The sequence below is a fragment of the Lemur catta genome, chromosome 12 (assembly GCF_020740605.2).
Source record: "Lemur catta isolate mLemCat1 chromosome 12, mLemCat1.pri, whole genome shotgun sequence".
In the NCBI taxonomy this organism is placed as follows: Eukaryota; Metazoa; Chordata; class Mammalia; order Primates; family Lemuridae; genus Lemur; species Lemur catta.
This window is the reverse complement of record NC_059139.1, coordinates 87,093,912-87,120,731: the sequence shown is the minus strand read 5'-3', so window position 1 is coordinate 87,120,731 and position 26,820 is coordinate 87,093,912. Positions and strand designations below refer to the sequence as shown.

Genomic DNA, 26,820 nt, shown 5'->3' with positions numbered 1-26,820 from the left:
AGCTGCCTAGGGCTACCGTAACAAATTACTACCAATTGGTGGCTTAAAACAACACAAATTTATTTATTCACAGTTCTGGAGCCTAGGGTATCTAAAATCAGTTCCACTAAGCCAAATCAAAGTATTGGCAGCACCACTCTCCCGTCAGAGGCTGTAGAGAACCTCTTCTAGGTTCTTATAGCTGCAAGAATCCCTTGCCTTATGGCTGTATCACTCCAATCTCTGCTCCATGGTCATACTGCCCATTCCTTTTCTGTGTCTGTAAAATGTCCCTCAGCCTCTCTCTTACAAAGATACTTGCGATTGCATTTGGGGCCCACCCAGATAATCCAGAATAATCTCTCCATCTCAAAATCCTTAACTTAATCACACCTGCAAAGTCTTTGCCATATGGTAACATTTACAGATTCTAGGGAGTATGATGCAGATTATCTTTTGGGGGCTATTTTTCAGCCTATCATAATAGCATAATTCCCTTCAACAGCTATAATATTGTCAAAAAGGCTAAGAAGATGGAAGCTATGTGCATTTTATATTCTTAAATTTTTTTCACAATGTTCTCTACTCATATTTATACCAACATAAAAAGCTCCAAATCTGTCATATGTAAAATAAAAAGGGATCATTAAGACTATGGTAAGAAAGTGTCTAGTAAACACAGCCTTATGAAGTGACTTTTCTTAACCAAATTTAAAATACCATTCCTTGAAACTAAAGAGTTATTTTCATTACAATCCATTTTATTCAAAATTTAAAAATTATATATAAAACTTTACCTCCAGATCCTAACTGTTTGTAGAATCTGTATTCCAAATGTAGCTGTGGTGCTCTGGATTTCATGGGCTCCTAATTAAAAAAAAACAAACAAAAAAAAACAAAGACAACATTTAAGTATTAAAAGATCACTGGGAAAAAAAAAAGATCACTAGGCCCCAACTACAAATGTTATAAATTTTGGTGTAAATGCTTATATTATATAATAGTCTACTAGTCATCTTTTTGTAAGATTAGATCCACATAAAAATTAACTTTTTGTTCAATGTAAAATAAATGGAAACCATAAATGTACATAAGGTTAAATAGCTATTAGATCAAGTGACAGGAAAATCTCTGATATTTTACTCTTTAACCCTGAAGAAAACATTCATGACTACGGAAATGGAGCCCCTTATACTCTTTCCCTTGTTCTCAGAATTCACCTCTGAACTGTACATTTCTCACATAAAGGTTGTAAGTAAAACTGAAATCATAGAAAAGTAAGAAAGAACAAACACGGTGATAAGAAAATTTTGATAATAGCAACAATGCCCTTCTAAATATTTTCAACTGAGGTAAAACTTACACACAATAAAGCACACAGTTCTTAAGTGTTAATTAGATCCATGAGCTTTGTTAACTCCAGGACCCCTACAACCACTACACCAAACAATCTACTGATTATTTCATTTCCATTATCCCTCCTTCAGAGGTCATCCCTTTTTGACTTTTATTGCCTTTGGATTACTTTTGTCTGTTGTTGTAGTTCATCTATATACAATATATGCTTTATTTGTGTGTATGGCTTTTATCAGTTAACATAAATATTTTTGAGATTCACACATATGCACACATATAGATACATACACAAAGACAACATGCACAGAAGCAACACAGACTTGAGAAATTAGAAATAATATTAAATGTGAAAATATTTTCAGGAAACAGGAAAACTACAATGGGGTAACATAGGAAATTTAAACCAGAAACACAAGGTAACAGAAAATTTCATAAGGAACCAACAGACTTGAAAAATAAAAATATAATAACTAAATTAAAAACTCAGTTTGCCAGCAGAAACACAACAGAAGAGAGAATTTCGGAACTGGAAGGCAGACAGAAAAACCATATGGAGAGCCGGATGCAGTGGCTCACACCTACAATCCCAGCTACTTAGGTACCTGAGGTGCAAGGATTGCTTGACCCCCAGGAGTTGGAGGCTGCAGTGAGCTATGATCATGCCACTCTACTCCAGCCTGGGTGACACTGAGAGACCCCATCTCTTAAAAAATAAATGAATTAATTAATTAAATTTTAAAAAAGAAAAACTACATAGAATGCATTATGAAGGAAGAAAAAATAGAAAACACAGAAGAAAAGATTAGAGACCTGGACGATACAGTAAGAAGGTTTAATATGTACTAATAATAGTCTTGGGATTAAAGGAAAGAGAAAAGTGAGCAGAGGCAATAACTGAAGAAATAATTGCTACAAATACTCAAGAACTGATGAGGGTAACAAACCACCAATTCAAGAGGAATGTGAATCCCAAACAGGATAACTAAAAAGAAATTTATACCAAGATACATCATAATGAATCCATGACCAACAACAAAGACTTCAGATAACCAACTATTAAAATCTCACTGGAAAACTTACAGTCATTAAGATTATTATAAGAGAAAACAATGAGATTAATTCATGAGAAACAGGATAGTACAGATACTATACTGTACTTAAGAGCACAAATACTGAACTGAATTGTATAAGGCTTGAATCTTGAATATACTACTTACTAGCTCTGTGACTTCGAGCAACTTACTTAACCTTTCTGTACTTTTCAGTACCCTTATCTGTAAAATAAGGTTAAAATTTTACCTTTCTCATAATATATACAAAGTACTTATAACAGTGCCTTCCACAACAGTGCTATATAACCTATAATTCTGCAATTAACTATCTAAAGTGCATAGCCTTAAGATATAACAAAAAGATGTCCACTTAAGTAATCACAAGTAAAATTAAACACATACCTTGTTTAATCACTAATACCCTGTAGGTAAAAACAGAGACTCAGATCTGACTTAGTTGAGTTGTTTCAACTTGATTCCAGCACTTTACTAGAAGTAAAATTTTATTATAACACCATATAACAAAAGTTGCCTTACAACAGGATGACATTTTCATTATTTATGTACAACTGGTTATCATGTAAGTGCAAACAACAAGATATGAGGGTTGTGGTAGAGGTCAAATTACCAAATTATCCTGAAACAAACTATCAATCTGAACTAGGATAATATTAGAAAAATGTAAAAATCTTTATAAGGGATAACAAAGCTGAAAGTAGTCACTGAAATCTGCATCTCTGAACACCATGCTATCAAATAACACCTTTATTTGTACCAAAGTATAAAAACCAGATAGCACTGAAAGTACACAGACATAACATTTTCAAGTGATTACTTTCATGCCAGGTTTTGAACAAAATCATGTTATCTGTTGCAAATAGATACAATAGATACAAGCAAATAAACAAAAATATAAGGAAATAGCAAACTAAGTAACAAACTATGCATGGTTCAACAATCTGTGAAAATTTTTGTCCTTCCAATACATTTTTGGCTGAATTTGATGAAAACATGACTATATACCACACTCCAGCATCAAAATACTAGAAATTCAGATCCAAAAATATTCCCAGTTCTCCCAAAGAATACTGAATAACCATTATTATTATATATAGTGCCAATCATTGTGCTTTAAAAAAGGGTAAGAGCAAAGGAAGAATGTCCCAAAAAGGAGAAAAAATAAGTAAGGGGATAGTGATATAGCACAAAAATAAACTTTAAAAAGTGATATATGTGCATATACATAAGAAGGCTGAAAGATGACATAATAAATGTTTACTAAGGTATCAATGGTACGGACAACGTAAACAGGTTCCAAATTTGAAAATAAGAGGACCTAAGAGTCACTACTTTAATGACTGAAAACAGACAAGGAAAGGTGAGCCTAGAGTAGTGGCTCCTACTTTCACATAATGGTTTATCTGCCTTTACATATAAGATAAATATCATTCACATGCAGAACATGCTCCCCATGACTAGAGCTACTCACTACAAGCTGCTGCATCAATACCACAGAAAACAGGCATTGCCATACTTCTATCCTTGCATGTCACTCCCACCCACAATGCAATACAATGTCTAGGTTCAACACCACTGGCATAGTGCAAGGGAAAAGGGAGAATTTCAAAGAAATGAAAGTCAGCAATGCCCAAACACTGTCCAATTCCTGCATCTTGGGCCTCGCTATTAAGATTCATATTCACTAACTCCCCTTGTCCCGATTTCATGCTCATCAGGGACCCTTGTAATTTTAACTTCGCTTTCTATGTAGATCAGCCTATAGGAAGAAACTTGGGCATTCTGGATCTATAATAGTTAAACATCTCACTATAAATTAGAAATTAGCTCTTTGCTGAATATTTACGTTTCTGAGAGCTTAACTGTGTGAACTGATTACTGTGAATCCACCTCGAAGAAACAATGACAATCTTTGTGAGATGACCTAACCAAATTTTGTGTCATAAAGCCAAAAATCAGCCTTTAATACCAAGATGAACTCATCTAGGTAAATGCCAGTCCAAAGCCACATGGGTGGGACCCAGCCAAGTCTCCCCTGATGGCACCACAGCCCTACTGTGCAACTTTATTTCCCAGTGAAAATAAACAGCACTCACTGCAGTGAAACTTAGTCTATACTCACAAAGATACTTAAAATGAAGTAGTAGAGGCTTTCTATTTCATGTCAAAAGTTTTTCTATTGCCTCCCACTTGCCTCTTCCCCTAACACTCTCTCTTTTCTATATCTATTTCATATTACCATAACAACAGAGGTTATACTGGCAGAGAAAAGCTTGAAAAAGGCAGGCAAACAGGGAAAACCAAATCATGCTAAGCCTCAGGAAAACCTAGCTGGCAAACCAAACAGAAAATTGGTGCCAGATGAAAGTATGTCTTTTAAGACTAATTCCTAGATCCCAATTCTGCCTTATGGCCGTCATACCAGGCGCATTTAAGACTTCAGAATAATCTCACAGGAGTTTGCTTTCCCTCTATCCCCTACCACATCAAACATTTCCGAAACCCTGAAAGTCAAACAACAGGCCAGCTTACCACATATACCAATAAAAAAAGAAATTTCAGAAGCTACCTGGAAGTATGTTTTCAAAGAATGTAATCCTGAATACTAAAATACTTTTTTGTCAAAATGTTTGAATCAGAAGGATAAACCTTGCTTTCTAATTTTTATCTAATTAAAACTTCTTCCCTAAATTAAAAATAGTGCCAAAATTCAAAAACTCAATTCTACAATGCTGCTAAAAAAAACAGATTGAGCTTCTGTGGCACAAAAAATCATAAATGTCCTACACATTATCATATACTTGAAGGGCGTAACAATGTTAGGAGCATAACAAAACATCAGTTATGCGTATAACTTTTCAAATAAACACTCAAGTTATAAATGACATGAAAACAAAATATAATTAAAATATAAGATAATAATTAAGGAAGTAACAAGGAAGTAATTAAGGAAAATTAAGAAACATGAACTTACCAGTTTAATTGCCACATATTCATTTGTGTATAAATTTTTCCCTTGAAAAAGAAAAAAAAGTCAGATTCTGCCAGTAATTAATTTTTAAAAATATATTATATCAACTGTACTCTGGACAAGAAAGCACATAATACATTTAAATAAAGCATAGTTTTGTGCTTCTGACTATTTAGTAAAAAATTCAATAACAAAGAAATATTTATGATCAATTCAATTTTGTATTTAGTATTTCACCTGGATTCAGAGTAGAAAGTCAAACTAACAAATACGTTAGCCCACTTACAAAAATGGGAAGATTCTGAGTTTGGTAGAATATTGTGTATAATTTAAAAAGTAATTAACAGTCAAATGTATGCTAAAAAAAATTTCAAAACCAGAACTCCTATGTAATAACAGGAATACAAAATTCCTCTCCCAATGACCATCTTATTTTAAATCCTTTATTAGAGGATATAATCTTATTAGGGCTCATATTTAATTCAGTGGATATATCAAGTACATTTTTTAAATCTGAAATATATTAAAAATGAAATAAGAAAATTATTATTCATCAATTGGCTCAGAAAAGCTAGTTAACTTTGAGGGGAAAAATGGTTAATAGCGCCTCACTTTATGACTAAATTAATTCCAAATATTTTAAGAGTTAAATACAAGATATAAAACAAAGAAAAAAATTATCATCCCCGTATCCCCATATATGAAGGCCTTTCTGAGTGTAAGAAGACATGAAGAAGACAATCAGAAGGTTTCATATATATTCGATTACACAAAATATTTTAAACTCCTGCATGTTGGAAAAAACCTACCACATACAAAGTGTAAGTATAAGACAAACCAGAATGTAGATTTAATATCACTGATATGTAAAAATTCAAATGAATTACAGTAATCTTTGGCGTCGGCAAAATTAAAAATAATCTAGAAAATTCCAATAGGCCAGTATCTATAGCTCAAGTAGAATACTAGGGAGAATTTTGGTAGCAATGACTATATGAAGATAGTTTGATATATAAATTCATGTATATGTTGATAAGTATATTTTAAAAACTGAAAAAATAGTACATGGGATTTTTAAATTTCTAGTATTTTTTCAATTAGCATGTATTACTTTTGTAATGAGGGAAATAGAACAATGGCAGATTTTTTTTCCAACTGTGAGAATAACTGGCCCTGGTTACACTGGCTACTGAACACAGAGGAAGCAATCGTCAGCTTTGATCCATGTGATTTTCCAACATAGCACTCCTAACCTCCTTCCACATAGCAGCTAATGAATGAATGGCAATAAAACTTCCAGGCAAAATTTCAACCTCAAATGTGTTGCCACCTTTGTACAGTAGTTTATTTGTATACATATTATAATTCTCTTCTAATTCTAATTTTGTCCTTATTGTATAAAAATGAGTGAAAACAAAGAGAAAAAAATTCACAATAATGCTAAGTAGCATAGGTCTCATAAACTCAATACAGTTGGAACAAGGATAGAACTTTAAGTACCAAAAGTGGTGAACACTAAGCTCTATTCAGATAGTCACTGAACCCATATAAATATAAAAAAGAGAATATTTCATATTTTTAGTCAACTAGTTCACCATTTAGTTGTGCCTTCGTATACATTTTCAAGAATGTATTATGTATGAAAATTTAGGTTTCCTCTAGTAAGCTTACAGTGAATAATTTGACAATATAGTGAAGAACTTAATCTTGAAGAACTGTTGTCTAAATTAACAAAGAAACAAGACAGGTTTTGAGTTCAAAGATTAAATTTGTATTTCCTCAAGATATAATCATCTTTCCATAACTATATTATATATGATGTTTATTAATAACTACACAGGAAAAAAAATTCACAGGACAACTTAAGTATAGATCCCATAGAACCAAAATGTACCAATCCTTCTAAAAGTACTGTTTTTGTTGTCTTTTATATGGTCAATGTCTACCTTTTAGGTCAGAGCAAAAGACATGAAAGCATCATCTTTATTTGAACCTTAGAGATTTTGCTAAAACTTGGGGTCATAGTTATGAACATGAACAAACATTAAGCAATAATACAAATGCACTTTTGTCACCTAGCATGGCCATAGTCTCACACAGTCGACTTTTAATCAATATTTGTACACACATAAACAAATAAATTATGCAAAAGTATATGTTTGTGTATATGCTATGAGTGAAAAGGAAGAAATGTGCACTTAGCAGAACCCCATTAAAAGAAGGCTCCAAGTAGACTGGTGCTAGTTAAGTGATGTTTTAATTCAATTTCAAAAGACATTTCCAATAAAGCTCTGTACCATATTAAACTTGGAAAGATAGTTTTACCAATTTTGTAGTATTGCGGTGGTTAATTTATTACAGAAAACTATGTTCTTTAGAAACTATTTTTATGTTTACAGCAAGAACCAACTAGTACCAACATCCATTCTCCCTATGATAACAACAGAATGCCCAAGTTCAAAAACAGCTGCCTAGCTACAGACTACATTTCCCAGCCTCTATTTTAGCTTCGTGAAACCCTGTGACTGAGTTCTGGATATCATGAAATATGTTACTCTCACTTCCAAGAACAAATGTGTGCCCTCCTTGCTCTTTTTGTTCTTCTTGTTGGCTGGCTGGGAGAAAAAAAATGAGACCAATCACCTTGTACACAGAAACTGAAGTCACATATTAAGGATGCCAAGGTGCCCTGATAGCCTTGGATGCTCTCCCTCTGGTCTGTGATGTGAAGTAAAAATAATCTATTTTCTTAAAATCACTATATGTGGGGATGTTTTTGTTATACCATTATAGTCTACTCCTTAGTTATTACATTTTGCAGGTAAGTTTTATATTATAATATGCTTCTGTTAGAAGCAGAAAATAAATAAACATAAAATGATGAACCCATCCAAATCTACATATTTATTTGATATGTATCATAAGACCTGCAGAATTTTTAACAAAATAATTCTCAAGCACAAACAATAAAATAAGGGGAGTTATGAGGGAATAGGAAGAGAAGAAACAAAAATAAGCAATGTTATGGAAGCTCCTGTAATATACCTAATTATGTCAAAAGTTATATCTTATTTTAGATACAGTTATTCATAAAGCAATATAAAATATCCTTGCACTATGTTCTTTAATATGATGGTCAGTCAGGTGTGGCCACAAGAGTACACAGGAAAGGCTCAAGAAAACGAAGTTTATTATACTCACAAGTCCTAGAGAAAGGTCACACTGAATGCCGCACAGGGTCACAGGGGAAGCACCAAGTTTTGATTAGGTTGCAGAAGACAGGAGCAAGGGGAGAACTTAAACAAAGCTTTTATTGGAGTTTCCAGGCTAAAGAATGCAGCATAAACAATTTAGGATTCCTAGTTTGAATCATTCCAGTGACCCCTGGGCTATAAGAGTTGGTTTCTATAATAGTTGCCTTGTACTTGGCTCTGGGATGATTAAGCCAGAGGGATATAGCCTCCTGAGTGCATTGGCCAGACAGAAAAGGTATGGCTATGGATTGGTTAGTCTGCATATCAAAGACATGCTGCCTCTTTTGCTAACTCAGAATTGGCTAAGCACAGGAGGGGCAATCTCTCCCCAGCAAGAAAGGTTTTTTAACAGGTCCAAATAATATAATACACAGAAAACCTGAAAAATATATACAATACAACCTTATATTTTAGCTATGGTTGGTCTCATTCAGTGCATGTCAAAAACATTCCTAGGAATTCGACTGTCTAAACTAGAAATATAATACATATACCAATGCAGAATGCAAACCTTACTACCAATACATAAAATAAAACCACAAATATAGATGGGCCCCAACTTACAATGGTTTGACTTAGAATTTTTTGACTTTATGATGATGCAAAAGCAATATGCATTCAATAGAAACCATAGTTTGAATTTCAGTCTTTTCCTGGACTAGCCATAGCTCCCAGTCAGCCATGCAATCCTGAGGGTAAATTACCAATACTCTACAGTGTCCTGCATTGCCCGTGTTTTTTGGATATTGTGTTTTGTGTCTTGACATCCCATCATGTCTACAAAATGCCCATTTTCGACTTAAAATATTTTCAACTTATAATGGGCTTATCAGGATGTGACCCCATTGTAAGCTGAGGAGCATCTGCACATCAATTCATCATTTTAAAATAAAAAAAGAATCCAGACAAAAATGATAAACCCATTTATTTAAATTAAATTTAAAACTGTGATTTTAAATGTTTAACAATTTTTTTAATATCTCATGTCCAATGTTTTTTTTTAATGAATTACCTGTGAGAGTTGTTTCCACAGTGGGTAGGGCTGTTTCTCCTTGGGGCATGTGAACATGGGGGGCTATTTTGAGTTGTGTGTAAGGTTGCAGCTCATATTTAATACCTAAGAGGTCTGAAGTTTTAAATGCCCTGCAATATGTGGGACAGTCTTACAAAAATAAAGAACCGTGCAGCCCAAAATACCAACAGCACCTTTGCCGAAAGTCATTACCTATAATATGTATACCTTATAGTCTTTCTTACTCAATACTACCCACAAAAAGTAACCTCAATACTAGTAAGCAAATGTTGAAGATGTGTCTATTAATGAAGTTTTAAAGAAAGTACTTTAAAAATCCAAACCAGCTTTTAACATTAGCATTCGGTTATCCAGGTATAGAAAGAATAATGCTCACAATGACTTTTTCTGAACATAGAAACTATCTGGGGCCTTTAAAAGAAACAGTAGCACTTAGCATGCCCCTTTAGTAGTCTATGAAAAGGGAGGAATAAGATAATTAAATTAGCCCTACAAGCACATGTTATATACGTAATCAATATACATAAAACATAGATTATAGATAATATATTTAAATAAATTTATGTAAATATATACAATGTATACATCAAACACCCATAGATAGATTAAACAGCTAGACAGCTATTAATAGACAGATGTACTAAGAAGTCATCTTATTCCTACTCCTGCTTGTTCACAGACTACAAAAAAAGGCAAGGGGTTATTTTACTGCTTTTCCAGTACATAGCATATATAGTTTCAGTATTTGGTATATATAGCTTCTCATATTACCCTGATTAAAATGGCCCATTAAATTTTTTTATGTGAATACACACACACACACACACACACACATATATATGTATTTATGTGTGTGTATACTTTGAAATAAATTATATGAAACAAACTTTGAATAAAAATGGCCAAGTATAGGCATTGGTATATGCATTGGTCTTTTTATATTATCACCTAAATTTAATCCTCACAATAACCTAGGAAGTAGAAATAATCCCATTATAAAGTGGAGAAATTTGAGCCCCTGAGTGGTTAAATGATCTATGTGTTCCATAATGGCAGGGATTATTTCTGTATTTTTCCAGTGTATTATCAGTGTCTAATCACGCCTTGTACATGATAGCCATACAATAAATATTGGATGGATGTTGTTCAAAGTTATACACAAGAACAGACATAAACAAGTAAATAATGTTTTCTCTAACTCCAAAATCAGAAACAATTTAAGAATATCAAAGTATCTAATACAATATCCTTCAAAAAATAAAATGTGATATATTCACCCTTTGAAATATTTGAGTCCCTACTAAACACAATAGAGACTTTCAGCCACATCATGTTATAACTATGTACAAAGTATATCATTGCCTTTTATTGGCTTGCTTCATTTAACTATTTAACGTATATTTACACAAAACTAATAAGATGAAGGAGTCACTACAAATTAGGGTGCTTCACAAGATGAAAGCAGAAGTAGTTGAGTAAATAAACATAAAATTGGATTTATTTGTAGCAACAGGGTTGGATCTAAGGAAAATTGTGAAGTCAAATTTTTCTTTCTACATCTAAAGTTCCCACTCTTGGTGGTCAATTGATCAGAGCCCTCATGGCACCTCAATAATGACTCCTGTAAACCATACTGTTCTTCTTTTTTCTTTTCATTGGAGATAGCCATATCTCCACTGTATTAGGAATGTATTAGGGCTTAAAAGACCTATATTTTGATCCTGAAATCTGTCATTAAATTGCTATGGACATCTGACAAGTAACCTTCCCTCACTGAATTTTAATTGCCTTAAATATAGAGTTCAGAGGTTTAATAAGACCATTGTTTCCCAAACTTGCCTGATTATAATAACCTGAGTCAATACTCTGAGTCCCTTGTGACTCTTGAACCCCATCCCAGACATACTTGGGGGCCATGGGGCAGGAAGGAAGGAGAAAAAAATAACTGAATTATAATGTAAATTTCATTAATTTTATGTAATTTCAACATATTAACTTGACTTTAAACCATACATATTCTCCTAAAGTGATCAGTTACTAAATGTGTTCAAGTCTGAAAAAGTGAACTTAAATATCATTCCTAAGTAACATACTACAAAGGCTTTACTGACAGCTATTTCTGCCTGCTAGGCCTTTTTAATTTACTTTCTTGTGTTGTCATATTCTAGATAATTTCAAGAATGTAGACATTGCTATCTAGGCAATTTCTTACCAATGAAAATACAAGTACACAAAAAATTTCCAACATTTGTATTCTTTAAAATTACCATAATAATTAAGCAAACAATTAAACAACTAAATAATTTTCATTAAAAAGTATCTTCTATTTAAAAAAATGCTTCTAACATAATAAAATAAACAAAATAGTCTTACCTAATCGTAATTCTCCGAAATTGCCACATCCAATTTTTTTTCCAACTCTAAAGTTAGGTCCAACCATTAAAACTCCAGATGACGAAGACCCAGTTCCTCGAGTATTGTGTCCCGATCGACCACCAGGTCGCGCCATTCTATCATCTGATTTGTCCTTGTCTTTCTTTTTATTATCCATATCAAGTTTGCGGTACTCCACTTTGAATTCTTTAATCAAGACAAGCACACTGAAATAGGGTACTGTGAAAATAGGTACATCACTAGGTAACTGTACCAGGTGGGTAATGTTAACATTCAAATTGCAGAAGGTAGTCAATTAACTGGAGCGTGTTCATCCCATTCGTAAAATTTTTCTCAGTTGTCTTTTCAGCAAAATGTATCTTTGAAATTATCTTTTCAATGACGTGAACTGATATTGATAGAAAGCTAGAATATGAAGAAAAGAAAATTAGTCAGCTAAGAGAATTTGAAAATATATGATTGGGAAATTAGATAACATAAAAGTTTAGGCAATTAATTATTGCTATTTGTTGATGCCCCCTGAAATCAAACCACGGTAGACTGTTAGATTAACCGTTACCCTTTATTTCTATACTTAAATGCCTAAGAGATCTTAAAAACAAGACAAAGAAAGGAAATCAGGGATTCAGTTACGTCTTAAAAATAAAAAAAGGAACAAAAATGTACTGAGTAAAACTGAGTAAGATCTCTGCTTCCAGCCATGATAGAGTAACTGACATTGAACATCTCTCCTATTGTAAACAACTATAAAGCCAGATAAAACACATGAAGCACTTGTTTTCAGGCACTGGATAATATGCAGTACGCATTGTGATCCTTTAGGAAAAAAACACAAAAGGTAAGTTCTACTTCATCCAAGCTCTCTGGCTAGGAACAATTTCCTGACTATAGCACAAGGAAGTAAGGTAAGGCAGCACACAGTAATCACAGAACAGAGTTCACAGCTGTTGAAGTGAGTAAGAATTTGTGGTACATGGAACCCAAAGTGAGGGAGTTTAGCAGTGGGGGCTAAGTGGACAGTAGGGCAGAAGGCTAGGCTACACATATGCAGGCAAACATTCTAAAAAAACCTAGCAGATTATGGCTACTGCAGGGTTAAATGAAGAATGGAGATACTGGAGGCTGCACAGCACTGGGAGTTCTTGTCAGGTCATGGTGGAGGAACATCATTAACATCCCAGGCATGCAGCTGAGACACCACAAAGAAAATCTTAAAAGCAAGGACCTACGTACATACAGTAAGGACTACTCTAGACTGGCCCAACTACAGCCTAAAACCAAACCTAGACAGCATTAAAGAGTAGCTCTGAGTAAATTAACTGCATTCCAGAACAAAAGTCAACATTCTCAAAAAGACAAAAAAAACAGACTCTCAACAATATTGAATTTACAATGTCTACCATACAATTAAAAATTATCAAACATGCAAAGCAGCAATAAATGGAATCCATGGCCAGGAAACAAAGTTGTACAAGGAAACAGACCCCAAGATGACCCTAACGTTTGAATTAGAAGACAGAATTTTAAAACTGCTAAATAGCTATTAGAGGCCTATCAAACCAAAGGAAAAGAATAAGACAAAAAATACTTAAAGAAATAATAGCTGAAAATTTCCCCAAATTAGTGAAAATCTACCTACAAATTGAAGATACTCAGGAATCCCATAAAACTAAACTTAGGAACATCATAGTCAAACTTCTAAAAATCAAAAATAAAATCTTGAAAGCATACAGAGAAAAGCTACACAGGACATACAGAATTAACTTCTTAACAGAAACAAGAGGCAATGGAATAATGATATTTTCAAAGCAATAAAAGGAAGAAAACAAAAAACTTTCAACCCAGAATTCCACATGCAATAAAGTCATTCTTTAAAACAAGGTGAAAGAAAGCCATTTTCAAATGAAAAAAAGTTGAGAATTAAGTCACCAGTAGACTTGCAAAACAAGAAATACTTTTAAAATAGTCCTTTAAGCTGAAGTAAATCACATAATACCAGATAGAAATTTGAACCTTGAAGAAAAAATGAAGAGCCTGAAAATGAGAAATGCATGGGTATTTGTTACCTTTAAAGATAAATTACTATCTAAGGCATAAGTAATTTCTTAGAGTCATTTATAACATATGTGAATGTGAAATACAGGACAAATGGCAAGAGGGAGGAGTTATAAATGAATTACATTGTTTCAAAATTTCTTCTTGAAAATCACTAAGACTAGATTTTAAGTGCTCTCAACCACAAAAAACAAGTAGGTGAGGTAATGCATATATTAATTAGCACCATTTAGTCATTCCACAATAATGTATATATATTTCAAAACATTACACTGTATATAAGTATATACAATTTTCATTTGTCAATTAACTGAAGAAATTAGAAAGAAATAGATGAGAATAAAAAAGGATTCTTATATTTGTGAAGAATGATATGGTTCCATATTAATTCTAAGGAGCCAATGATAAGTTAGAAATGAAGGAAGAAGCTCTGATGTTCAGTGGTACAATGGGGCAACAACTATAGTTGACGATAGTTTACTGTATTTCAGAACAGCTAGAAGTTTTCAAATGCTCCCAATATAAAGCAATGATGAATGTTTCAGGTGAATCTTGGCCTAGTTACCCTGAATTGATCATTGTATGTTGTGTGCTTGTTTCAAGATGTAACATGTAATCCATGAATATGTGCAATTATTATGTATCAATAAAAAAATAAATAAATAATAACAAAAAAGAAATGCACATTTGAATACCTATACCAAACAATAAAAAATAAATTAATTATAATAAAAATAGCTACAAAACCAAGACAGGAAATAAAATGCAATGCTAAATGTTATTTAGTTAAAACAAAAGAAGAGAAACAAAACGCTTATGAGACAAAAAAGAAAACAAATAGGAAAATGGTAGATTAAAAAACAAACACATCTTCGCAATTGTGAATTGTGCTGCTATAAACATTCAGGTGCAGATATCTTTGTTATAGAATGTCTTTTGTTCTTTTGGGTAGATGCCCAATAATGGAATTGCTGGATCAAATGGTAGATCTACTTGTATCTGTTTAAGGTATCTCCATATATGAATGGATTAATAAAAATGTGGTATATGTATACCATGGAGTACTACTCAACTATAAGAAACAATGGTGATATAGCACCTCTTGTATTTTCCTGGAAAGAGTTGGAACCCATTCTACTAAGTGAAGTATCCCAAGAATGGAAAAATAAGCACCACATGTACTCACCATCAAATTGGCTTCACTGATCATCACCTAAGAGCACATTTAGGAATAACACTGATTGGGTGTTGGGCAGATGTGGGTGGGGGAGGGGTTCGGTGTATACATACATAATGAGTGCGATGCGCACTGTCTAGGGGATGGACATGTTTGAAGCTCTGACTCAGGGGGATGAGGGGACAAGGGCAATATACGTAACCTAAACTTTTGTACCCCCACAATAGGCTGAAATAAGAAAAAAAAAAAAAAACCAAACATGAAATAGAACAAATTCTCCCCACAAAAGGTAAAAACCGTCAGACTATATAAAAAAGCAAGACCCATACTACATGCTATCTATAAGAAACAATTTTAGCCAAGAGACTCCTGGAATTGATAAACAAATTCAGCAAAATATCAGGCTACAAAATCAATGTACACAAAATCAGTAGCATTCCTATACACTAACAACAGTCAAGCTGAGAATCAAATCAAAGACTCACTACCTTTCACAATAGCACCAAAAAGAATAAAATACCTAGGAATATATTTAACCAATGAGGTGAAAGACCTCTACAGAGAGAACCACAAAACACTGAGGAAGGAAGTCACAGAGGATGTAAACAAATGGAAAAACATACCATGCTCATGGATCAGCAGAATCAACATTGTTAAAATGTCTATACTGCCCAAAGTGATCTACAGAGTCAATGTAATCCCCATTAAAATATCAATGTCATTTTCTGTAGATCTAGAAAAAATAATTCTATGCTTCCCATGGAACCAGAAAAGACCCTGAATAGCTGAAGCAACCTTAAGCAAAAAGAACAAATTAGGAAGCATCCCTTAATCAGACTTCAAGCTATACTAAAAGGCAATATTGACCAAAACAGCACAGTACTGGCATAAGAATAAAGACCTAGACCAATGGATCAGAACAGAGAACCCAGATTTAAAACCATCCTCATATTGCCATCTGATCTTTGATAAACAGACAAAAACTATACTGGGAAATAGAAAACCTATTCAATAAATGGTAGAGGGAAAACTGGATAGCCACATGTAGAAGACTGAAACAGGATCCGCACCTTTCACCACTCATAAAAATTAATTCATGATGGATAAAATTCCATCCATCCATTCATGATGGATAAATTCATAAAAATTAATTCATGCCTCAGACTTAAACCTGAGGCATGAAACTATAAGAATTCTAGAAGAGGTTAGAAAAACTCTTCTAGATATCAGCCTAGGCAAAGAATTTATGAAGAAGACCCCAAAGGCAATCACAGCAACAACAAAAATAAATAAATAAATGGGACCTGATTAAACTAAAAAGCTTCTGCACAGCCAAGGAAACAATAGAGCAAACAGACAACCTACAGAGTAGGAGAAAATATTTGCATGCTATGTAGCCAATAAAGGGCTAATAATCAGATTCTACAAAGAACTCAAGCAAATCAGCAAGAAAACATCAAACAACCCCATTAAAAAGTGGGCAAAAGACATGAACAGAAGCTTTTCAAAAGAAAATAGACTAATGGCAAATAAGAGTATGAAAAAATGCTCAACATCTCTAATCATCAGAGAAATATAAATCAAAACCACAATGAGTTATCACCTAACTCCATTAAGAAGGCTTTCATCAAAAAGTCCCCAAACAATAGATGCTGGCGTGGATGCAGAGAGAAAGGAACACTTATACATTGTCAGTAGGACTGCAAACTAGTGAGAAAGGAACACTTACATGCTGTTGATGGGACTACAAGCTAGTACAGCCTCTATGGAAAGTGTATGGAGATACCTCAAAGAACTAAAAGTAGACCTACCATTTGATCCAGCAATCACACTATTGGAGGAAAAAAGACAATCACAGTTAAAAATTTTAACACCATTCTTTCAGTAATTGATAAAGTAAGAGACAAAAATATCAGTATAGTAGATCTAAATAATACCATCGACTACCTTGAACTAGTTGACATTTATAAAGTACAACATTCAAAACTTCAGAATAAAATTTCCTTTAAATGTTCACCAAGAAAAATCATATGCTGTGCTACAACTGAAGTCCCAAGTAACTCAAGTATTATAGAGTATATTCTTTGATCAGAATAGAATTAAATTAGAAATCAATAACTATACGGTATCTAGAAAAGCCCCAAAATTTGAAAATTAAACACACTTTTAAATAAATTATGAGTTGAAAAAGAAATCACAAGGGAAATTAGAAAAAATTCAAACAGGATAATAATACAACATATTAAATTTTATAGGTTGCAGCTACAGCAATGCTTAGACGGAAATTAGAAGCTTTAAGTGCCTATATTAGAAAAGAAGACATTTTTAATCAACAATCCAGGTTTTCTCCTTAAAAAGCTAGAAAAAGAGCAAATCAGATGTAAGTTGAGGAAGTTCTTTAATAGTTATTAATAGTCATGGCCTTCCAGTAAAATACTGCCTTAAAGAATGAAAACATAGGAATTCTCAACCAACAGGAAAAAATACCAAATCAATAAAGAAAAAAATACAGACCTTAGAATAAAAGGGATCATATCTGAAATGAAAAACTTCACTGGGTACAATCAACAGCAGATTGGATAAAGCACAAGAAAGTATCAATGAACCTGAAGGAAGATGCAAAGAAATTATCCAGAGAGCAAAATCAATAAAATAGAAAATAGATCAAAATAAAGCCAAAAACTGATTCTTTGAAAAGGTCACCAAAATTGGTTAACTCCTACCAAACTGATCAAGAACAAAAGAAAATATACAAATTACCAATAATAAGAAAGAAAGAAAAGATGCCAAAAAGATCTTATAAATAGTAAAAGAATAAAAGGCTATGAGCAACTTTATGCCAGTAAATTTGATAACTTAGAAGAAATGGACAAATTCCTTGAAAAATGCAACATAGGGACACAACATGCAACAGAAACTATCAAAAGCTCCATATCTATTTTTAAAAATTAATTTATTAAAAAAAACCCTTCCCATAAAGATGGTTTCACTGGTGCATTTTATCAAATATTTGAGGAAAAAACAGTACTATTCTTTCTAAAACTCTCTCAAAAACACAGGAATAATCAATTTACTTTGTGAGATCAGCACAACTCTAATACAAAAGCCTGACAAAAACACTTCAAGCCAGGAAAATAACATCAGTATTTCTCATAGCATAGATACAAAAATTCTTCATGAAATATAAGCATATATGTAAAAAGTTAAACAAGTAATAATCAAACAAGATTTAATACTAGAAAAGATTGATTTAATATTTGGAATCAATTCACCAAACCAACATAAAAAAGATAAAACCAAATGATCATCTCAACAGACAAGAAACTATATTTGACAAAACTCAACCCATTAATGATTAAAACATCAGTAATCCGAGAAAGAGAATGGAACTTCCTCAGTCTAATAAAAAGAATCTACAAAAAACCTGCAGTTAATGTCACACTTACTAGTGAAACACTAAACTCTTCCCTCCCCCAAATTAGGAAAAAACACAAGAATGTTTGCTCCCAGATCTTCTATTCAACATTGTACTGAAAAACTAACCAGTGTAATATAAGGCCAGTAAAAGATGCAAAAGGCTTAAAAATTGGAGAGAAAAATGTAAAAACCTGTTGTTATTTCTAGACATCATGATTGTGAGTGCAGAAAACCTCACAGGATCTTTAGGGTAAAAAATGTTACTAGAAAAAAAATAAGTGAATCTACCAAGATCCCAAGAATTGAAATTAAAGACAAAAAATTTGAACAGCCCAGGCTGAGTGGCTCACGCTTGTAATCCTAGGACTCTGGGAGGCCGAGGCAGAAGGATCACTTGAGCTCAGGAGTTCGAGACCAGCCTGAGCAAGAGTCAGACCCCCACTTCTACTAAAAACAGAAAAAAGTAGCCAGGTGTGGTGGTACGCACCTGTAGTTCCAGGTACTCAGGAGGCTGAGGCAGGAGGATGGCTTGAGCCCAGAAGTTTGAGGTTGCTGTGAGCTGGGCTGATGCCACAGCACTCTAGCCTGGGTAATAGAGTGAGACTCTGTCTAAAAAAGAAAAAAAAAAAATTTGAACAAAATATGTGTAAGCCAGGTACACAGAAAATACAAAACATTGCTGAGAGAAATTAAAAAGGAGCAAATAAATGGCAAGAAATACAATGTTAATGGAATGGAAAATTCAATATTGTTAAAATGCCCCTTCTCCCCAATTAATCTACAGATTCAACAAGATCCCAAACAATACACCAGCAGGTTTTTTTTTCAGCTGACAAGCTAGTCCTGATATTGATGTGGAAATGCAGAATCCAGAATAAACAAAACAATGTGAGAAAAGAAAATCAAAGTCAGAGAATACACACTACCTGATTTCCAGACTTACTAGAGAACTATAATAATCAAGACAATGTGGAACTACCATAGAAATAAACAAATAGATGAATAAAACAAGAGAGTCCAGAAATAGATCCACACATATACAGTCAATTGATTTTTCACTAAGGCACCAAGTCAGTTCAATAATGACAAAAAAGTGTTTTCAAACTGTCCATCTATATGTGTGAAAAGTAAGTTTCAGCCCTACCACAGTCTATGAATGAATGAATGAATAATTTGAAATGCATCACAGACCTAAACACAATCACTAGAACCATGAAGGGGAATAATATCATTGTGATCTTGAAGTAAAAATTTCTTAGATGACAATAAAAGCACTATTCATAAAAAACTTAATAGAAAGTTATCAAAATTAGTAACCTTTACTCATCAAAAGATAGCATTAAGAAAATAAATACAAACACCTGAGAATAGGAGAAATTATTTGATATATTTATGAGTATGTATAAATATACTGTAACTGAATAAGAAAAACTCCATTTTTTAAATATGCAAAAGATTTGAACACTTTTCACAAAGAACATACACAAATAGCCAAAAAGCATATAAAACAATGTCCAATATCATTACTTATCATGGAAATATAAATTAAAACCATAATGAAATATCATTTCACACCCATTAAAATAGTTAACATTTAAAAGACTGAAGATATCAAGTGCTAACAAGAATGAAGAACAACCAGAACTCTCAAAAAATTGCTAGTGGGGGTATAAATTAGTATGACTTTGGAAAGTTTGCCAATTTCTTATAAAGTAAATATACACCTATCCTATGACCTATTAAGGCCACAGTCAGGTATTTACCTAAGAGAATGAATACATTTGTTTCCAAAAAGACTTGTACACCGATGTTTACAGCAGCCTTATTCATAATAGACAAAAACTGGAAACAATCCAAACATCTATTAACAGAAGACTAGATAAACAAATTGGTATATTCGTATAATGGAATATTACTCAGCATTAAAAAGGAATGAACTGCTGACATATGCAACAATGTGGTGAATCTCTCAGACATTATATTAAGAGAAAATGAGCACATATTATATGATTCTAGTTATATGAAATTTTAGAATCAGCAAAACTAAGCTGTGGTGATAAAAATCAGATCAGAGTGGTGGCAAGTTTGACCAGAAAGTGGTATGGGGGAACATTTTGGGGGAAGGAAATGTTCTGTATCTTAATTGGGAGGGAAGTATGTGGATGTAAACATTGGTCAAAATTCATCAGACTGCATTTAAAACCTATGCATTGTAATTGTATGTAACTTGTACCTCAAAATGTGATTTTTAAAAATAATCCTACACACACACACAAAACTGAATCTCAAAGTACGTATTTTCCCTATGATACCATTGCCATAAAACTTACCTAAAAATACTCCTTTTTTGAGAATTAATGAATTTCTCAGTATTTTATTTTAGGGACTTTTTAAAATTTTTTCATAAATACATATTTATGGGGTGCATAGTGAGGTTTCAACACATACAATGTATTGTGATTAGATCAGACTAATTAGTATATCCATCATCTCAAACATTTATAATTTTTTACATTGAGAACATTCAATATCCTCATTCTAGCTACTTGAAACTTTTTTTTTATTATTGTTAACTATAGTCATCCTATAGTAGTCTGGAACACTAGAACTTATTCCTCTTGGGTAGCTCTTTGAAGCTTTTTTTAAAAGAGCCCTTCTATACTTTTTTTTATTTAGAAGGAAGTAATTTTCCTTTGGCCAATTTTCATGTCATTTTCAATGTACAGCTTTTCATTTATGTTTAATTTATTAAATATCCAAAAACACACTGTACATGTAATAAGAATTCAAATAATACAATGAAGCAAAAATATCCCTTGGGAAGCCCACACCCATTGTCCCTTATTCCACTTGCCCTTCTAAGAGGTAACCATTACTTTATATTTGACATGTATGCTCCAAACCTTTTCTGTAATGCTTGTACATGCATGTATGTAGTTAGCATAGAAATATTTGTAGGTTGGATGGTTTGTTTTACATAAGAGATCCATATGAAGCCCTTGAAGAACCAAAACTGCCCCACAACAGAAGTAGTATTTAAGGTATATAAAGGACTTTTGCCCTTTCTCTTTCTTATATCCCCCTACTCTACAAGAACCCTAGAGAAGCAAGGGGCAGCTAATGAATGGAAGAAAGAAGAATCAAGAAACAACTCATAACTCCTTTCCTCAACAGAGGGTCCAGAGCTAAGAGCCAAGCCTGAAACTGGGAGGTGAGGAGAGAGGAGCAGGAAGAAGTGGTGAATTAGCTTAAAATTGAACCTCAAAAATGGAACAGGTCATCTTACTATCTGAAAATTAATCCACTGCCAAAACTGAACTATTCTTATAAAGGTATATGACAAGAAAACAATGGAAACTGACTAGGACATCATTCACGAGTAGGAAAGGAGAAATAATCAAAAAATATACATACAACAACGTGGTTAGTGAGAAATTATGTCATGTCCTATTTTAGTCCATTCAGTTCAGTAAATAGTTTAGCATAGTCAAGTAACTGTCCATAAATTTGCAATAACAGATTTTAATTTTTTAAAATATTTTTAATAAATTATATTTTTAATAAAAATATTGTCTTATTAAGCATATCAGTATGCTAGTACTTACCCTAGCATAGCACCTATCAAGCAGTATTAGAGTTGCCTACATGTTTGTCTGTTGTAGGAGTCACCAAACCCCACCAGCAAGCTGAATCCAGCCCACTGCCTATTTTTACAGCCTTCCACCTAAGGATGGTCTTTACATTTTTATGTGGTTGGGGAAAAAATTGTAAGAATAACACTTTGTGATGTGAAAATTGTAAGAAATTTCATTTTTAGTGTTCATAAATAAAGTGTACAGGAATGAAGCCATGCTAACTTGTTATGTGTTGTTATGGCTGCTTTTGTGCTACAAGAGCAGAACTGAGCAGCAGTGACAGAGACCATATGTGGTGCTCCTATCACCTCACACTGCAGCTCAGAGCACTATAAACTCAAGTGGCACAGTTACAACTTGACAGTGTTTACAGTGCCACACATACCACCACACCACTACGTTGTATTTCTTTTTTATTACCAGTGAATACCCATAATGTCAAAACCAGAAGAGAAAAGTGGACTTTGTCTTGCATTTAAGCCACACTGTAGTGTGGATTATCTGTTATCATATTATATGAGAAAGCACTGTGCTTATCATACAATGACACCATGCTAAAGAATACAATACACTTGGACACAATCAAATGTATTAATTTTCTATTACTGTATAACAACTTATTAAAAACTTAGAGGTTTAAAACAATACACACTTACTGTCTCACGGTTTCTGGGGATCACAGCATGGGCACAGCTTAACTGAGTCATCTGCTGAGGCTGTATTCAAGGCATTGGCTAGGTTACATTCTCATCTGGAGACTTACGTGGGGAAAAATTCTCTTCCAAGATGTTTCAGATTGTGGGCAGAATTCATATCCTTGCAATGTAGAAATGAGAGCCCCAGCTTTTTGCTGGCTGTCAGATGGAGGCCAAACTCAGGTTCTAGAGGTTGCCTACAGTTCCTAGAAACTACCTACAGTTTCCTTGCCATTTTGGCTTCTCCAACATGGCTGCTTGCTTCTTCATATCCCCAAAAAGAATCTCTAGCTCCAGTTTTCTAACATTGAGTCTTATATAAGGTGAGATAACCTTCTTTCATACCCAAATCCCCAGCAGGCTCCAATACACCAATTCTCCTAGGTCCTGGGATCCTGCTATCTGCATCCAGACCTCTTTGATGTTACTTGCCAGGCTATGTACTAGAAAGAGCATAGGATTAAACAAAAGAAGTCCTGGAATCCCATTCAGTTCCTAATTAGTTATGTAATCTTGGGCAAGACACTTAATCCATCTAAGCTTATTTTAATAATTATAAAATAGGCCGGTTGCCGTGGCTCATGCCTGTAATCCTAGTACTCTGGGAGGCCGAGGCAGGAGTATTGCTTGAGCTGTGGAGTTCAAGACCAGCCTGAGCAAGAGCGAGACCTGTCTCTACTAAAAACATAAAATTTAGCTGGGGTATGTGGCACGCACCTGTAGTCCCACCTACTCGGGAGGCTGAGGCAGAAGCATCACCTAAGCCCAGGAGTTTGAGGTTGCAGTGAGCTATGATGACTCTTCCCAGGGCGAGAGAGTGAGACTATATCCAAAAAAATAATAATAATAAAATAGGAGGATTAGACTATGAGATTTCTAAGAATATTCTTATATTATGTACAGTATGTTATGTACAATATTATAATTGCTTGTTGTATTTAATGACAAAGAATCAATTGTATGTAACTTTATGATCCCTGAACATAGTACACTGCCTTGGCACCTAGGACAGTTAATACATATTGTAGATTAATGAATGAGTTCTTTCTATCTAAACGTTTCTATTCAATATGCCCCATCTATTTACAGAACTTCAAGAGATTTATGAAAAAATAAACCAGCAAAGCAAACAGAACAGCAGGGGAAACTCACACGATTTACCTAGAAACATGAACCTAATCCCTCCTTCACAAATATAAAGTAACAATCAAGTATCACTAGATATATGATCGAACATAAAGTAATAATTAAGTATCCCGTATCACTAGATATGGGAAGACAGCTAACACCATGAAGGAAAAATACCCTCCCCAAAAGAAGCAAATAGGGAAAAAGAAAAAGAAAAAACCTCCAGGGGAAGAAAATCATTCAAAGAACAGAAGGGAACTTCTAAAAAACAGCAACAAAAATTAAAACAGTTAGCTCCTCAGAGGCTTTTGAAAAGTACAATAACACATAAATAGACCAAGAAAATAATGCTACATTAAGTAGAATAATCAAAGACAAAGTAGAGAAATAATCTCATATGTAAAACAAAAATATAAAGACATAAAAAGTAAAGGAATAAAGAAAGAAAAAATCCAATACCTCCAACTTCCAGCTAATAGTATAAATCAAGAGAGAAGACAGAGAAAATCAAGAAAAAGAAATCAAAGAAAATTTTCCTGAGCTGAAGCAAACAGAGGGCGTGGAATGCCAAGCAGAAAAGTACCCCTACCATATAACTTGCTTCAACAGCTAGTCATAATAACGTAAACATGAATAATTGATTTTCAACTTTTAAAATTAATCTTGCCAAAAAGAATGCAAGATAAATGTCATGGAAAAGAATATAAATCTTACCAACCTTGACAGTGTAAAAATAACACTATCACTGACAAGCTAAACTGTTACTGGGGCGTAGATAAGGTAGAAGGAAGGACAGGGCCAAGAATATATGCATCTTGCAAGGTAGCATTAAAGAATAATATAAAAATTTACTAGAACAAGAAATAGAGATGTAAGAACATTAGAGAATGAAAGGTGTTAACAGATGAAGTAAATATAATAACTATGCAAACATTTAAAGACAGACGGGAAAGTGGAAGTATGTGAGCTAAAATCTCATCATTCCTAATGGAGAATTAAAAGATAATGCAAAAATCTGACAGTATCAAACAGAAAAGTATATGTACCTTATTTACAATTATAGAAGTAACCATCCGAAACATTTAAAACTTGAAATAGGTAAAAGTGGTTATCTACTGAAAAATTCAAAGACTAGAGATATAAAGAAAAGACAATTGTTTATATATCTTTCTGTATTACTTTAATTTTTCCCATATATAGGCATTAATTTAATGAATATATTAATTCTACTATCAACAGGTAACTTACATCCTAAATAACTAAAAAGCACTGTCAAACTTGATAAGAATATTTAAAATGACTGAATAATAAAGTACTAAGTGCCTCTATAAATCATAGTTTTCGTTTTTTGTTTTTGTCTGTTTGCTTACTTTGAATGAAAATAGAGTCCACCAACTGTGCAGACAGTTGTGGAGATCTTAACCTGAAATCCATGGACCCCCTGAGCATTTTCTGAAGAGAAGATCCATAGCTTTCAACAGATTATCAAAAAATTTATGTGGCTGGGCATGGTGGCTCATTCCTGTAACCCTAGCACTTTGGGAGGCCAAAGACGGAGGATCACTAGAGACCAGGAGTTCAAGACCAGCCTGGGCAACATAGCAAGACTCTGTATCTACAAAAAATAAGAAAAATTAGCCAGGCATGGTAGCACACACCTGTAGTCCCAGCTACTTGGGAGGCTGAGGAAAGGGAATAGATTAAGTCCAGTTGTTTAAGGCTACAGTGAGCTATGAGCACACCACTGCACTCCGGCATGGGCAACAGAGCGAGACCCCGTCTCTATAAAAAAAAAAAAGTGACCCTAAAAAAGTTAAGAATCACTGAAAAGTACACTGCTATTTTCTCACTGAATTGCTTTATACATACATTCTTAGATACAAACTATCCTAAGAACTAAGTAACATCTGTCCTTTATTTATTTAAAAGCTAACCTTGTTACAAAAAGTATTTAGGGCAGTTTATATTATAATAAAGGAACTACAAAAGGACTGAAAAAAACTAAGTAAGGAAATCGGGGCAAGTAAAATAATGTTAGACATAAAACGATGTAATATTAATATACCATACAGTTCAGTATCCATTCAAAGCAAATTTATTTCTGTACTGTCTAGTGGTCAAGTAAAAACAGGCCTATGATTAGAAAAATATGATTAGATACAAGATTCAGAGTGTACATTAAAACTACACCAGTTGCTAAAACACACACACACACACACACACACACACACACATAATCCTAGTATTTTATTATATGCGCAGATGCAGTCAATAGTAAAAACAGAAAATTTCTCTCAGAGGTTTAAATTCAAAAGTTATAAGGAAGAGAATGGAAAAAGGCATTTTGAAAACTAAAAATTAGGCACCCATTAAATAAAAAACATTGAGAGAAATTTCACAGAAATATGCCCTGCTCATAAATATATGAGGCATATTTGTAAATAAATGGAATAAATAAGCATATTTTAATTTTTATAAGAGATACTACCCCTTTAACTGAAATCCATCCACTACTAAAAAATAATAGACATGCATTTAGTTAATGTAGCATAAAGCTATAATACATATGTCCATAAATGGTAATAAAATAGTTAAAACTTATGTTTGATTCTATAATTATTCTCAGTTTACTGACTTATTTAAAAATCTACATTAA

At 33.4% G+C, this 26,820-nt stretch overlaps 1 protein-coding gene across 9 annotated transcripts in view; it reads right to left on the bottom strand.

The window, feature by feature from the left end:
- Positions 1–26,820, bottom strand: part of CSNK1G3 (casein kinase 1 gamma 3) — a 99,041-nt gene that overhangs the window by 52,653 nt on the left and 19,568 nt on the right. For 8 of the 9 annotated variants that reach the window (XM_045566282.1, XM_045566285.1, XM_045566288.1 and 5 more), the window contains exons 2-4: positions 12,037–12,462; positions 5,380–5,420; positions 777–846 (exon numbers count right to left, since the gene is read on the bottom strand). In XM_045566282.1, coding sequence (XP_045422238.1) covers positions 777–846; positions 5,380–5,420; positions 12,037–12,214 — 289 coding nt within the window. In that variant the 5' untranslated portion in view covers positions 12,215–12,462. Of the gene's footprint in view, positions 1–776; positions 847–5,379; positions 5,421–12,036; positions 12,463–19,193; positions 19,211–26,820 lie in introns of those variants that run through there. The other variant, XM_045566283.1, reaches the window with a different exon arrangement.